The sequence below is a fragment of the Hemicordylus capensis genome, chromosome 1 (assembly GCF_027244095.1).
Source record: "Hemicordylus capensis ecotype Gifberg chromosome 1, rHemCap1.1.pri, whole genome shotgun sequence".
NCBI lineage: Eukaryota > Metazoa > Chordata > Lepidosauria > Squamata > Cordylidae > Hemicordylus > Hemicordylus capensis.
Window position 1 is genome coordinate 360,294,378 of NC_069657.1, and position 16,902 is coordinate 360,311,279.

Sequence of the window (16,902 nt, forward strand, 5' to 3'; positions counted from 1 at the left end):
GAACTGAGTCAGATAGAAGTGACAAGAGATGATGTTCTAAACTGTCTGGAAAAACTGAAAACTAACAAATCACCAGGGCCGGATGGCATCCATCCAAGAGTCCTCAAAGAACTCAAATGTGAAATTGCTGACCTCCTTGCTAAAATATATAACTTATCCCTGAAATTGGGCTCTGTACCAGAGGACTGGAGAGTAGCAAATGTAACACCGATTTTCAAAAAGGGATCCAGGGGCGATCCGGGAAATTACAGGCCAGTTAGCCTAACGTCCGTTCCAGGCAAATTGATGGAAGGCATCCTCAAGGATAAAATTGTAAAGCACCTAGAAGAACAGGCCCTGCTGGGAGTGAACCAGCATGGCTTCCGCAAAGGTAAGTCTTGCCTCACCAATCTTTTTGAGTTCTTTGAGAGTGAGTTGACATAGAATACCTGGACTTCCAAAAAGCTTTTGACAAAGTTCCTCATCAAAGACTCCTGAAGAAACTTAGCAGTCATGGGATAAGGGGACAAGTACATGTGTGGATTGCTAACTGTTTGAAAGACAGGAACCAGAGGGTAGGTATAAACAGAGAGTTTTCATAATGGAGGGAAGTAAAAAGTGGGGTCCCCCTGGGATCTGTACTGGGCCCGGTGCTTTTTAATTTAGTCATAAATGATCTAGAAGCAGGGGTAAGCAGCGAGGTGGCCAAATTTGCAGATGATACCAAACTCTTTTGGGTAGTAAGATCCAAAACGGATTGTGAGGAGCTCCAAAAGGATCTCTCCAAACTGGGGGAGCGGGCGACAAAGTGGCAAATGCAGTTCAGTGTTGGCAAGTGTAAAGTGATACACATTGGGAGGAAAAACCCCAACTTCAATTATACGCTGATGGGATCTGAGCTGTCGGTGACTGACCAGGAGAGGGATCTTGGGGTTGTGGTGGACAGCTCATTGAAAGTGTCGACTCAATGTGTGGCAGCTGTGAAAAAGGCCAATTCAATGCTAGGGATTATTATGAAGGGGGCTGAAAATAAAATGGCTAATATTATAATGCCCTTATACAAAACTATGGTGCGACCACACTTGGAGTACTGCATAAAATTCTGGTCACCACATCTAAAAAAGGACATTGTAGAACTGGAAAAGCTGCAGAAGAGGGCAACCAAGATGATAAAGGACCTAGAGTACCTTTCTTATGAGGCAAGACTACAACACTTGGGGCTTCTTAGTTTAGAAAAAAGACGACTGCGGGGATATATGATAGAAGTCTATAAAATCATGCATGGTGTGGAGAAAGTGGATAGAGAGAAATTCTTCTCCCTCTCCCATAACACTAGAATCAAGGGTCATCCCATGAAATTGATTGCCGGGAAATCTAGGACCAACAAACGGAAGTACTTTTTCACACAACACATAATCCACTTGGGGAATTCTCTACCACAAGATGTGGTGACAGCCAGCAACCTGGGTGGCTTTAAGAAAGGTTTGGATAACTTCATGGAGAAGACGTCTGTCAACGGCTACTAGTTGGAGGGCTATGGGCCACCTCCATCCTCAAAGTCAGGATGCCTCTGAGTACCAGTTGCAGGGGAGTGACAACAGGAGGGAGGGCATGCCCTCAACTCCTGCCTGTGGCTTCCAGTGGCATCTGGTGGGCCACAGTGCGAAACAGGATGCTGCACTAGATGAGCCTTGGGCCTGATCCAGCAGGGCTGTTCTTATGTTCTTATTTAATCTCCTTTTGAGCTCTAAGGAGAAACAAGCCTCCAAATGGGCTCAGTAGGATTTTAGATCATCTTGTCAAGTCCACATTGTGATTGCTACATACCTGCAGCCCTCAAACTATTTGAAGGTAAGTCGCTGGTTCAGTGATTAAGCTCAGCTGTGCCCCTTCTCCCATATTCTGGAGCTCATCCAGTGTACATTCCTACGAGCAGTATTCCAGGTAACCTGCTGTTTCTCCAATGTCAGTCTATGACTGGAGACAGGCCTGGTGAAAGTGAAGGCCAGAGTATGGTTGTCCATACTCAACTTCTGGCTAAGACTATCCTTCTTCTCAATGGCCCATCCTCCTTAATGCTGGATACCAATCCCCATGGAAATGAACCCTGCTGGCAAAACTATCATCAGTCTGACTCCAGCCCACCTACCCTCCCTGGCTCACGACAGGCAAGAGCACTCTTTAAACAGTGCATTGTGGATACTGAGTGCCAAATGGGTTTTAGGTAGGGCTCCAAACCTCCCTGTAACTGAAAGCCTAAGGAATATAGTAATACCAGCTGCATACCTTACACATCTAGAAGCCCCTAACCACAGAAGGCCCTTCACCTTGCCTGCCGCAGCGCCCTCCCTTTGGCTGTGTTAGGTGGAAGATATAGGAAGAACCCCCTTCCCATATCGTCTGTGCCCCTGCAACACCAGGCAAGTTGAAACCACCAAGCACATTCTCCTAAACTGCCTATTTTACAGAGCTATCTGCTTTGTACCTTTATTCTACCACTACTTGCTAGGTTACCAGGCCGTTCAGACCAATTCTCCGTCTCTCTACTACTCTCTGACGGCAACCCCACATAAAAGTAAAAACATGGCTCTTCCACCTGGGATTTTATGAGAGTAAAGTTTTTGCTGCTGCTGCTGCTTTGTGTATGAATGTTTTATATAGGTTTTTAAAATGTTAAATGGAGATAAATTATTTTCACATTTATTTTGAAGATATATACTTTTAATTTTAATTTTGCATTGTTTTAATTATATTGTAAACCTCTTTGGGATTATTTTAATGAAAAGCAGTATAGAAATTGAACAATAAACATATAATATTGCCATGTTCTATACAGCAGTGTGTAAAATTGATCAGAATCTGACCACCAGCAAGAGTTAACCAGGCCCGACACAGCTCATACCTGTCTTGCTGTCCAGCTACTCAGTCCTACTGCTTTCACTGCTTCAGCTTTCTAGACAGTTCATAGTTATCGTTTTCACCTTATAGCTTGTGTAGCTTTTGTTTAATCTTGCAGCCTTTTTAGACTTAATGATTCTGTAGATTTTTGTAGAGTTTATAAGTTTTATATATAGCTTTTGTTTAATCTTATAGCTTTTATTTATCTATTTTATAAATTTTATGGATTATTTTAGATTATAGATTCTAGTTTTACAGCTTTCACCCTACTGCTTTTAATAATTGCTAATTTTACAGCTTCTATGTCTCTTTTTACTGTATGCTAGTCAAAGACCAAAATAAAGAAATTGATTGACTTATCGTGACCAATGTGTCATGCTTTCATCTTGCTCTGAATCAGTTGCCTGTGGAAGTATTTCTAAGGAAGCACAATTTTCTCCATCCCAACAGTACTTTGTGTAAATGGAGGGGAAATAAAAGTTCAATAAAAGAACTTTAAATCCAGCTTTTTTCCTTGAACCAGTGACATCACATAACTCTAACTTAATTATTGCCTGGTTGTCTCACAACCTCAGAAGTATTATCAACACTGAAGAAAATAACTGTCATGCTCATCGATCGCATTTTGAGCAATAGGTTTTAAAGTGGATCCTGGTGGGTGGAATGGAGGCATTGGTGGGTGTTGCAGATAAGTATGCTTTGGGTGAAATTGGCTATGCAATTGCAATTCGTAGGAAATAGTTGACAGTGTTTAGTGAGTGACTGGAGATGCGGGAGAGGATAGCTATTGCCAGATGTGCTTCTTTTCCTTCAACATGTCAAGGGATGTCAAACAATAGGTGAAGAGACCTCTGAAAAAACTTGTGCTCTGTTTCCATGTCCCCTTTCTAATGGGTACCGATGGAAGGATACCAATGGTTGAAGTAAGGCATTGCTGAAAGTAGGGCAGAGAAAAACAGCCTGGGATTAAATCCAGTGACTTCTTTAGAGGCAAAGCTAAGGAGCAGGACCTGATCTAGTGAAACAAACTGGGATAGCCTGTGGTGCCAATCTAGGTTTGTTCAGTAAATTAAAATTAAAATAAACCTTGGTTCTACATGACATCTGAACCTAGTCAATGACTATATTTACTTGTTCACAGATCTAATTTCTTATATTTGAATGTGCTTGGACTATGTGTGGACTTAAAGGAATGCCATAATATAAACCTTGGGCTATTGAGAAGCTTAAAAGTAGACTCTAGATTTGGCATCCCAACAGTACTAGCTTACAAACACAATTGCCTGACACATAAATAGCTTAAAGCTCCCACATTAAAATGAATAATTCTGTTGTTAAAATGAATTATCTTATATATTTGCAGCTTTATGATACTGTGCAGCTTGTGATAGGTGGTGGTGATAATAAGTGAAAATTGCTTCCCTCCCTATATAAAGAAACTTCTGCAATGGGATTTTTTAGGAACTAGCAGCTTTTATGTTTTTCTTGTATTTAACAAGTAAGTACATTCAAGCCAAAATAGCTTTTCAATAGGAATGGCAAGTGGTTCAGTCACAAACTGGTTTGTCGGTTTGACCAGCCCAGCCAGTCACTCACAGAGCAGTGAATCGTTCTGAATTCAGTTCAAATTTAGACTAAACTGCTACCAGTCCATGCACACCCCTACTTTTCAAACAATTTTAGTTAACTTAGGCTGTTCCATTGAATTGAGTAAACATGCATAGATCTGTTAGCCATCTTTCTATAATTTGTTAATTATTTCCACTTTGTGCATTGATTTAGAGCGCTGAGTTTGATAAATCTGCTTACATAATTGCTGTGGCCTCCAGGTGAAGGCATGGTAACAGTATTTTCCATGCAACTAGCAGTTTTCATACATCTAATTAGAATAATCTGAGGAGAGCAGAAGTCAGAGCTTCAAGCGTGCCTGGAATTTTTTGCACACATCTCATTTAACACTTTGAGGAGCCTGGCAAAGTTCAGAACACTCTAAAAGCTATAAGTCACTGCTTAGCAGAACTATATGCACCCTTTTAAAAACCAATGATCCTGTATAATACAATCATAATTATTAAAATAATTATAAAGCAGAGCCAAATTCATAGCACTTGCTAGTGCAACAACCAGGCCAAAATAGTAACGAGGAAAGGGATTAGAGAAACTATCCTAAAAGGTGGGACCACCTTTTGAAACGGCTGTAAAATGACAACAATGACAGATATTTACATACCACTCGAGTACATACTTTAAAATAATGGGGAAATGCGACATTGGTTGTGTTCATTTGGGCATGTCTGTTCTGAGTGTGTACTGCTTGTGCTTTAAATGATGTCATACTACATCATGATGTTTTTAGGAAACGTGACTAAATTTTTTCTAAATACGTTTGTTTTAGGAGCTGCTGTTTTTCTAAGCAATATGTATTAACTTTATGCAAAGATTTTTCTGGGCAATACGTGTTAACTTCTTGCACGGTTTGTGATCAAGTGGTAATTTCTAACTATTCTTTTAACATTGAGTGCACATCATCCAGTTAAGTGCAGAGCAAAGGACATGCCCTCCAGGTGCTGAATGAAATGCTCATATCTGCATATAATGAATCACTTGTCAAAAAGTAAAAGACAGGCATGAATAGCTCTGCTCGTTTCTCTCATTGCTTCATGCTGCTATTTGGAAAACGAGCTTTCTGAAACCCCTCATAGTGGTAAAAAGTCAGATACAGCAAGTGCTGGTGGGAAGAGAAGAAAAGGAACTGCAAGTGTTTACAGGGGGAAAACATATGTTAAATGTTTGTGTATTGTGTATTGGACTGACTGGGAGGCCACAGTATGGATGTCTCCATCCCACTGTAACTCGAACCTGTTCCTCTCCACTAGATGGCTAGGACTGGGATCTGATAGATCAGTTCCCATACAAAACAACTCTGTATTGACTGATAGCTGCTTTTCTGGAGTTTTACTTTGGAAAGCTTAATTTAAATTCACTGTGTTCTTATTTTTAGATGGAATTGATTAAAAATATAAGCACTGCCGAACAGCCCTATTTATTCACTAGACATGTTCATTTCCTCAATTTTTCAAGGTAAGAGATTTCCACACTTAAAATCCTTGTTTTATTTTTATTGAAAATAACAGAAGATGGATTTCTACAATCTTTTCATTTGTACTGTAGTGCTTGTGGCCGTGTATGTCAGTGCGGCTCTTATCTAACCAAGCTCTCCTGTCCCATCCCCACTGACTGAGCAGTAGTGTGGGAAGGACCCATGCAATTAGTCTCAGCTGTGTATTCCAGTATTAACACACTTGCCATAGCTGCATGGGATTTCACTCTTAAGAAGCTGCTCCCATACACTAAAAGTAGGATCAGCTCTACTGTGAAACAGGCTACTTCATGTGACAGATTGTAGGCCTGTTCTCAGGGGTGCCCACAGAGTCCATCCAGCACCTCCTCCTTTGATGGCCTGCAGAAGGCAGAATGGCACCTCTTTTCCTCTTGCATAAGAACACACAAGAAGCCCTGCTGGATTAGGCCAAAGTCCATCTAATCCAGCATCCCCCCTCACACAGTGGCCAACCAAGTGCACTTGGGAAACCTGCAAGTGGGGAAAAGAGGGCAACTGTCTTCCCTTGGTGCGTCCTAGCTCCCTAGTGTTCAGGGGCATGCCTATATAACTGAAAAGCCGGCAAAGGGTGGGGGGAGGAGGAGATTTGAAAGAAGGGAGGCATTGGGTGTGGCTTTTGATGGGGGAAAGCACTAACTAAAGCAGGGGTGGGGAACCTTGGCCCTCCAGCTGTTTTTGAACTACAACTCCCACCATCCCCAGCCAGTTGTGGCTGGGGATGGTGGGAGTTGTAGTTCAAAAACAGCTGGAGGGCCAAGGTTCCCCACCCCTGAACTAAAGGAATGTGGGGCTGTGTGGTTGAAGGAGGTGGGGAAATTCTTGCATTACTGGGAAAAATAGTTAGAACTTGTATATAGCATTCATCTATGTGTTTTGATTGCAATAGCCTGGGTGTAATGCCTGCTTTTTCTCAAGTCAGTTGAGTTCAGAACCTCTCCTGCTGAAAAACTGTATACCACATTATATGAAAATTTAAACTCTGGTCAGGTTTCCCTTTGAGTTTTGTTTTCCTTTGCAAGTGTGACTTTATATTACAAATCAGAAGCTGTTGCCTTTTTTTCTTCTAAAGTGTAAACTCTTGGTATTGGAGGTTTAAGATGAAATCACATATGGTTATGATGCCAGATGTGACACAACTTTAAGGAATTAAGTAGACTAAAAAAAGGATTGGGCTGAGGAATCATTTAAATTATTAATCGTCATTAGGAAAAGCCACTAGAGTTATGTAAGGTCCTGGAAGCAAATGCCCTTGGAAAGACTATCTTTAGTATTCAAAAACTGGTTGACATCCTGACTAACGAAGTGCATGGGTAATGAGGGACTGTGGAGATGCAACTGTGGTCCATGCACAACTCCCCCATACCCTCTACACATGGCTGTTGTGCAAGTAGAGGAAACGTCCCTCTACTTGTGCAAGTAGAGGAAACGTCCCTCTGCCCATGCTCCAGAAGTGATCTGGAAGAGAGGAAACATGTCACTGAGGTTAAACAGTGTGTTCCCTTTCATTCAAATCACATCTAGAGCATGGGGAGAGTGGCAATATTTTGCCTGCTTGCTCAACAGTGCGTATGTAGGAGGACTGGTGCAGTTGCATGTGAGCCCCAGTCACATCCCCACAGTCCCTCCATTACCTGTTCACTTTATACATATGCTAGTAGGCTTAGGGTTTTTACTATTCTGAAATGAATTTTAATGGTTGGTAAAAGTTTAGCATAATCACCTTAGGTGGCGCAGTGGGGAAATGCTTGACTAACAAGCAGAAGGTTGCCAGTTTGAATCCCCACCTGTATGTTTCCCATACTATGGGAATGTTTCCAATACTATATGTTTCCCATAGTATGGGAAACACCTATATTGGGCAGCAGCAATATAAGAAGATGCTGAAAGGCATAATCTTATACTGCCCAGGAGGAGGCAATGGCAAACCCTTCCTATATTCTACCAAAGACAACCACAGGGCTCTGTGGGCACCAGGAGTTGAAATTGAATTGACAGCACACTTTTCTTTAAAAGTTTAGCGTGCCATTTAATGGAGATGTCTCCCAAAAAAATTTATTATTCAGTTCTCTCCAAAAAGTGATTGCAAGTCACCTGGTGGTTGTTTTTAATCTGCTGATATGCAGCTGAAATCAAGCCCTTAAATTCCTATTTGGCCACACCTAAAAAAACCGGGCAGCAGCCTTGTTGGTTCTGCTGTTACATCATCGCTTCTAAATGTTAATTAGCAATAGGGAGCAGTGTCTGAAGTGGATTGTGGCTGCTATAGCATACTGCTTGTATGGTGGCGGAGTGTTGCTAATGTTGCACACAGGGTGGTGGAGATTAGCACCCCCAACTTCACATGTACACTGATGGGATCTGAGCTGTCAGTGACTGACCAGGAGAGAGATCTTGAGGTCATGGTGGACAGCTCATTGAAAGTGCCAATGCATGGCAGCTGTGAAAAAGGCAAATTCCATGCTAGAGGATTGAAAATAAAAATGCTAGTGTGCAGTGTTCCCTCTAAAAAGGATTCCCAGATGTTGTTGACTACAGCTCCCAGCGTCCCCAGTTGTAATGGCCTTTGGCTGGGGATTCTGGGAGTTGTAATCAACAACATCTGGGAATCTCTGTTAGAAGGAATGCTACTAGTGTTACAATGCCCTTATAAAAATCTATGGTGTGGCCACATTTGGAGTACTGTCTTTGGTTCTGGTCACCATATTTTAAGAAGAACATTGTAGAACTCGAAAAGGTACAAAAGAGGACAACCAAGATGATTAGGGGCCAGGAGCACTTACCTTATGAGGCAAGGCTGCAGCCTTATAAGCTGCAGTTGCCTCATTTGGAAAAGAGGCAACTACAGGGAGACCTGATAGAGGTGTATAAAATTATGCATGGAGTAGAGAGAGTGGACAGAGCAATTTTTCATCCTTTCTCACAACACTAGAACCAGGAGTCATCCCATGAAACTGAAGGCCAGGAAATTTAGGGCCAACAAAAGGATGTACTTCCTTTTCACAAAGCGCATAATTAATCTATGGAATTCTCTGCCTTGGGATGTACTGTTGGCTACTAGCTTAGATGGCATTTAAAGGGGCTTTGACAAATTCATGGAGGCCAAGTCTATCAATGGCTAATAATCTGGTGGCCTTGGGCCACCTCCAGCAAGATGCCATTAAATTCTAGTTGCAGGGGAGCAACGGTAGGAGAGAGGCCACCCTCTTGCCTGTGGGTTTCTTGGAGGCATCTCGTGGGCCACTGTGTGAAGCAGGATGCTGTACTAGATGGGCCTTGAGCCTACTCCAGCAGGGCTGTTCTTATGTTCTTATATGAGCCATTGACAACTGTAACTGGACCTCTCCAGATTATCTCAGTAGGCAACAGGGTCCATGACAAAGAGCACTGTCTTGCATAATAAATACAGGCCAAGGATCCTGAGGTTTGGTCCATTGTACTAAGGGTGTTCTTAGACTAGCAGATCCAGACCAAGCAGTCCAGGAAGACCCAACCCACAATTGGTCTTGTGCCAGAAGGGGATTAGCCTTCTCATTGAAGGCAGAAGCACCATGTGTTTCATCTCTCTGTTTGACTGTACTCTCATGAGGTAGCCTTTTTAACTGTAGAGGGCCTACTGATGTGGAGCTCCCGTTAACTCTGGTTAACAATAGAACTCATGCTCCATACCTTCCCCTTTCCACTCAATCCTTCCAGACTTTCAAGCGGTCCGGGCCACTTTGGGTGTCCAAGCAGCTTCAGGCAGGCAGATTAAGAAAGACTGGAAATGAATCATACGTTCGGAATTGACTTCATTTACTGCCTCTGAGTACCAGTTGCAGGGGAGTAACAGCAGGAGAGTGGGCATGCCCTCAACTCCTGCCTGTGGCTTCCAGTGGCATCTGGTGGGCCACTGTGTGAAACAGGATGCTGGACTAGATGGGCCTGATCCAGCAGGGCTTTACTTATGTTCTTATGTTCTTAATTGATCAGGCCCAGCTGGGCCTGAAGTTGTAGTGGATGCAAATAGGCTGCTGCGGAGAACTCTGGAATGAGGCACCTGGAGATTAGAGTGAGCAGCAAAAATGAGCATTGGGATGTGTTCTCCTACCAACTGATACAAAGGTTAGAGCAAAATTCCTCTAATAACAAAAACCAAAGGGGCAAATCCTGAATTACCTTCACCTATTCCTTGCAGTCTAATTCTATACTCCCATACATAGCCACTCATACATGGGATAGGGAAGGGAATCGAGGGGAGAAAAATAATAAAAATCCCTGGAGACATGGGCAGGACAGGATGCTATATCTCCTGACATACCTGCTGATGCTGAAAAGTTGGGCTGGCGTGGAGTCCTGAACCTGGGGTCAGATCTAGAAGACAAGAGAGAAATGTGCCTGATGCAGCCTCCTTAAATAGGGTCAGAACCATGCAGTTGGAAAATTCCCCTAAAGATTCCAGGGGTCCTGGGCCCTCCGGGGGTGGGGCAAGGAGTTTGTTTTGATTTGATTTGATTTGATTTGATTTGATTTGATTTGATTTGTATACCGCCCTTCCAAAATGGCTCAGGGTTAAAGTTGGGGTAAGGAATATGTTAATGTGCCAGTCTTGGAGCCATGGGTTTTTCCTGCCAGGCCAATCCCCGCCATGGGTTTTTCCTGCAAGGCAATCACGCAAGTGGATTGGAAGGGTGGGCTTTTGTTTGCCTAGGATGGACTGAATGATCCTGGGGAATCAAATTGGTGAATGTGCTGTTGAGGAATGCAGGAAGGGATCCAGTCAAATGTGTTTAGCAAACTGAGACAGGCAAAGGGGCTTCTGATTTATCAATCTCAGGAAAGCTAAAGAGATTAATACGGGAAGTCCGCCTTAGGCATCAGTGTTGCTCTGCAAATACAAGAGACCTGTTTCCTCGCTTCTCATATACATGACTTTTCTGATCCTTCCTGTTGCCAGTGTGTACACTCATCTTTCTTGGACTTCAAAATATAGGTCTTCCATTCCAGCACCGCATGTAGGGCTACGGGGTGTGTGTGTGTGTGTGTGTGTGTGTGTGTGTGTGTGTGTGTGTGTGTGTGTGTGTGTGTGTGTGTATCCAAAATGGCTGCTTCCCATAACATATCCTTTTCAGTATTACCAAACCAGTTATCCCTTGTCCTTTACCTGTACTTTTTTGTTTGTTTTTTTGTGTCTGAGTGCAGCAGTTTTTCTTTTTTCTTTTCTTTTTTCCTGAATTTGTTTGTTTCAGCTTAGTTAACTTCCATTCTATCAAGGCAATTTTGAATTTTATTCCAGTCTTCTGAGGTGTTAGCTATTACCCCCAGTTATGTGTCATCTTCAGATTTGATGTGAATTTTCTCCACCCCTTAATCTAAAAGTTGTTGATAAAAATTTTGAAGGCCAGGCTTAGAACAGAGCCATTCAGCACCCCCCTCGAACCTATTCTTTCTGATGATCCATTGATAAACTCCCTTTTAAGTATTGTTCTAAAGCAGTTGTGAAACCACCTGATTATATCATCATCTAGCTGGCATTTGACCCATTTGCCTTGCAAAATATAATGGGGAACTTTCTGAAGTGCTTTGCTGAAATCAAGATAAATTAAGTCTACATCACTCCCATGAACTACTAAGCTAGCCCCACCCACCCACCAAAGAGAGATGAGATTAATCTAACAGGTTTTAGTCTTGACATATCCATGTTGACTTCTACTAATAACAACGCAGTGATCAAGATACTTATATTGACTGCTCTATGATCTCTTCTAGTATCTCTCCTGGTATTATAGTCAGACCAATTGATCTGCAGTTTCCCAGCACCTTCTCCTTTTTTGAAAAGTGGGACATGTGCCTATCTCCAGACTTGTGGCGCCTTGCTTGTTCTTCAGAATTTCTTAAAGATGATAAAATAGAGATTCTGAGGGTACATCAACAAGTTCTTTCTAGTACCTTAAGAAGCAATTCATCCAACCCTGAAGACTTGACCATTTAAGATAAATGGGTATTTCTTGACCCAACTCATCAGAAGACATTTGAGGGGGCCCTGCTCCGGGTGCCGACAATGAGAGAGGCCCGGCTGTCATGCACTCGGGACAGGGCCTTCTCTGTTGCTGCCCCCAGACTCTGGAATGCTTTCCCAGTGGCCATTCGTTCCTCGGACTCCATCACGGCTTTTAGAAAGCTTGTAAAGACTTGGCTTTTTACCCAGGCTTTTACATAATCGTTTTTACTGCTGCTTCTGGGTGTTTTTATTTGTTGTATTGTTTTATGCCTGTTTTTATATGTTTTTATACTTTTAGCATGATGTTTTTATTGTGTTTTTATTGTATGTTTTTAACTTTTGTAAACCGCCTTGGGGCTATCTTTTTAACGAAAGGCGGTATAAAAATGCAAAAATAAAAAAAAATTAAAAAAAAATCATCAGTCCTAAACTTTAATCCTGACCCACAACCACCTCGCAATCTTTCATGCTGCTTTCCTATGGTTGTACATAGTTCCCCTTTGAAGGTGGGGGGACTCAGATAAAATAGGAGTTGAGCAGCTTCACCTGTTCATGACAACTTCTGGGTGTTCTTCATACTGTAAAAAAACAACCTTTGCTAAGCTGTCTTTGTTTCAATTCATGTAGGGGTATAAAATGCTATCAGCTACTTATCTGAGAACAGCAATCTATTCAGATGTATTAAGATAGTACATTAGGGTTTGTCCCTGTTATCCTACTACAAGCAGATTCTTCCATCCCTTCAATTCCATTGGATGAGACCTAAAGTGCTTTGCCAAATATAAATGTTTAATTCTGTACAGCCTTGCCCTATATTGCTACTATAGTAAATCTCTTTCAGACATAGAAGTTTACTTATTTTCTTTTAAATTAATCATTATGTTTTTTTAAAACCCAGTAAAATTAGCACTGTAATTTTGCTTTTGCTTGATTCATTGGTTCAGTGCTGCTGCAGATCTTGTTCCAAAATTATTTATCTACTTTAAAAAAAAATGTATTCCACTGCTTCTCCTTGCACCTGAGGTGGCTTACAGCACAGCTCCATTGCTTCAATGACCTCTCATGTATTCTTACTGTAATTTAATTCAACAGTGCTTAATCATGCTATGAACATTGGTCAGCGTCCATACTGGTGTACCTTGTGTAATGCTATTGCAGTAGTGTAAGGTCAGAGTGCACAAAGAAAGTAATCTCTGTTCCAAACTAGCAGATAACATTGTACTTGCCCTAGCAAAACATACTGCACGACCTCTAGTGTAAGATGGGAGCCTAGCTAATTTTGCACTACAATTTAAGAGAATGTTGTCTTGGTTATGAGCCCCGCCCCCACATTGAGATCATCTGGAGAGGTTCATCTGCAGTTGTCACCAGTTCATCTGGTGGCTACTCAGCAGTGGGCCTTCTCTGCTGCTGTCCCAAGGCTTTGGAATGCACTCCCTGTCGAAATAAGAGCTGCCCCATCTCTGACAGCTTTTTAAAAGACTCATAAGATGCATTTATTCACTCAAGCTTTTTAACTAGAATTGTGGTTTTAAACTATCAATGTTTTAATTTGTTGTAAACCACCCAAAGACTTTGGTTTGGGGTGGTGTACAAATATACTAAACAAATAAAAATACTTCTTGTGCAAAATGCTGCACAACATATACTACCTCTTGCACAATCTTGTATATATGTTGGAGATGGCCTCCCTCTAGTAACATTGTGGAGCACTGCAAAATGCTGGGAGTTGCCAATATTCCTAAACTAGTGGAAACATGAAGATACCGTGTTCTATCCTTCCTTTAAAAAACAGTACATCTTCAGTGCGTGGGATAGTTTATAGTGTTGTCCAGGGGCATAACTATAATAGGGCAAGGGGAGACAGTTGTCTGGGGGCCCACTGCCTTGGGCGGGGGACTCCCCCAGCCGCGCACCTGCCCGGGCTTCCTTCAGTTGTATTCATCCTCCGAAATTGATGTGCGTGTTAAGACCTGGAGCTACCAGAACAGCATGTCTTTCTCTAGTACCATTAAATGACTTGCATCATCCACAATTCACAAAACCTTTTTAAAAATAGTTTACCACTATTCAGCCTCATTTAAGATTTCTTTACTTCATGAGCTGAGCTTCAGTGAGGGGGGGAGCCATTTTAAAATCTTGTCTATGGGCCCACTCCAACCTTGCTACGCCCCTGGTGTTGTCTTTCCTCTTTATACAGACGACAGCTTACATTGAATGATTTCAATTGCAAGGCAGCATCCAGGCCTCAAAGCAGCACTCCATCAGTAGAAGCTTTTTCCATGAACAGAAGGAGAGTTGCACTCATGCAAAGGATCCTTGCTGCCCACAGTCTTAGACATTATTTTGTTTCACTCTTAAGGAAGTTGTTTGCCTGCAGAAATTAAGCATACTTGTTTTTGTAGCCGAACGACCTCAATTCCTTAACCTCAATTCCTTGACTTCCGTACAAAATGTGCATGGGTTGGATTAGTTAGCTCCCAGTAGTTCTCAGCTTCACTAGAAGAAAAACCACTTTGCTTAGTGGGCAAAGAAGTCATCCTTCACAGAAAATACAAACAAACCATCGGTGTATTACTCTTCACCCATTTAATTGGTGCTATAATTTCAAGTTGTGGCTAAATTTCAACAGTGCTTCCATTCAAATAAATAAGAACTCTTGGAGTACACTGAAGATTTGCTTTCCAAGCACAACTTGTCACACCTGAACAACGCTGAATTAATGTTCAACCCTTTTTAAAATAAAGAACTTCCTTTTAAAGTAAATCAGAATCACTATTGATCAGTGCTTTTTATTATTTACATACAGTGCTACCATTGCATTTAAAGATGCATTACTAAGTCACAGATGTAGCTTATTGAATAATAAGCTTTGTCTAAAACAAGGTGGCTTTTTGAAGGCAACAGGACTTTGGAATAGCCTTTCCCTCTGAGGCAGACTTTGAGCAAACACATTTCCAAGGATAGGAGCCTATCTCTTTCTCCTCCAGACTATTTATTTTCTTTAGGTGAAAACGCAGGTGTTTGGCTGAATTCGGCATATGTGAACCAGGCCTGTTTAAAACCAAAAAAACCAAAACTGAAGTAAGAACAAGAGCCTGAAGACTGCAGAACTGGTGGCAAGTGCAGAGCGAGCGAGAGCGCATATCATCACCCCTCATCTCTGGATTTACCCTGCTCTCACCACAAAGGGTGTCTCCCCTTCACTGCCTCACAGTAGACTTATTCCCCCACTCTAGTTTGGATGAACCCAACACTTGTTCAGTTGTGACAACCCAGGCAATTTCATAGAGGAGAGCGAATCTCATTCCCCCCAGACCCATATAGCCCCAAACCTTCCATGACGTTGGAGACCCAGATATGATGCTAGCCCCTTCACGTATTGCCTTACTAATGTGCATGAGGAATCTATATGTCAACTCGCAATGGAAGTTGCAGTGGCAGAGAAAGGTGGCTCTCGCATGAAAGAAACTTAGGCAATGGCCTCAGTGGTGAGTGCCATGGGCTGGTGAGTGTAGGCATCCTGTTATGGGCATCACTCCATCTGCCTGCTGGTCTTCTGCCCCTTTATGTTCTTTGCTGCTGTCTCCCCACTTCCCTCTCTCTCCTTATCACTTCCCCCACTGCAGGGGCACATTCTACACACCTGAAATGGGGGCTAGAGATGTGAAAAGTGAAGTTGAATAGTTCCTTATGTGTAGGGGCTTCCCAGTGCTGGGAACCTATGCTCACATGAAGCTTTGATACTTCATAACCCACAGTATAGAAGCCCAGCTTGCTCCTTTGAGTCCATGAGCCAGGCCCACAAATTTTTACCATTGGTACCATCTCGGGGATGAATTTTCATGGTGATTTTTGGCAATGTCTACTCCCCTAGGGATGGAAAGCTTTATACTCACAGCCTTCTGTGTAAATAATAAGTTTATTGTTGTGACCACAGGTCATAACATAACTTAACATAGAAGAAGAAATGCAACATACCAAGAAGTCACATCAGAAGCTGAGTTAAAACCAATGCTACATATTGGAACTTATAAATTTCTTTCTAAGTTTAAAAGAAAGCATAGCAAAAGTAGCAACTTAACAGCTGATGTGTGGAATCACATCCGTAAGAAGATAAGTCAAACATTCTACATTTGACCCCTTAAATTCATCTATCTTTTCCCCTTATCTCATCATAAATAGGGCAATAGAGGATGTATTGGATTATGTCCTCCACTTGACCAGCGCCACAAGAACAAAGGCGCTGTTACACTGGAAGGTTGCAGCATCTCCCTTCAACATATGCTGAAGGCATAGTCTGAAAACAAAAGTATGTAAAAGCCTTCCTTAGTGGAACACTGGTAATATTAACCAGATACTGAGAGAGACTTCTGTGTTTCTTATAATGGTGGTACCAGAACGAGAAATTTGACATACTGCAAAGGCATCTCTAGTGGCATCCTATTCGAGGAGCCAATCTCTAATAAACCAGAGAGTTTATTACTCTCTGTATAGGGTAAATCCAGAGATGAGGGGGGACTGTGCTCCCTGCCCCACCAGAGGCAGGTAGTTCAACTGTAGGATGTGAAAATCAGCTTTCTGTGGGTTATCACCCCTTCTTTATCCCTACCCCCAAGTAAGTAGGGTAAAATCGTATTCATTTTTGCACAAAGGAAAGAGTTAAAGTAAGGATCAGGATCAGGGTAACAATGAACAAATTGTACTCTCTCCATGGAGTAATCTTTGGAGCACATTATTACCAATTTTCATTTTCATTTCTTTGTTAACATCAATGACAGTGTCTTTAAAACTTTTAAAACATCATTGAAAATTTGGTCACTGCAGGCCTGATGGTCTGCAATAAAAGCACAATAACCCACTGAAAGCCGAAAGTGCTGCAATTCTATCGACTATTTTCCATCTCTAGGGGCGTAAACAAAATTAT

At 42.0% G+C, this 16,902-nt stretch overlaps 1 protein-coding gene across 1 annotated transcript in view; it reads left to right on the forward strand.

Moving 5' to 3' along the window:
• UST (uronyl 2-sulfotransferase) overlaps positions 1-16,902 on the forward strand; it is a 216,327-nt gene that overhangs the window by 118,122 nt on the left and 81,303 nt on the right. Inside the window, exon 4 of the mRNA XM_053291570.1 lies at positions 5,879-5,958. Coding sequence (XP_053147545.1) covers positions 5,879-5,958 — 80 coding nt within the window. The remainder of the gene's footprint in view (positions 1-5,878; positions 5,959-16,902) is intronic.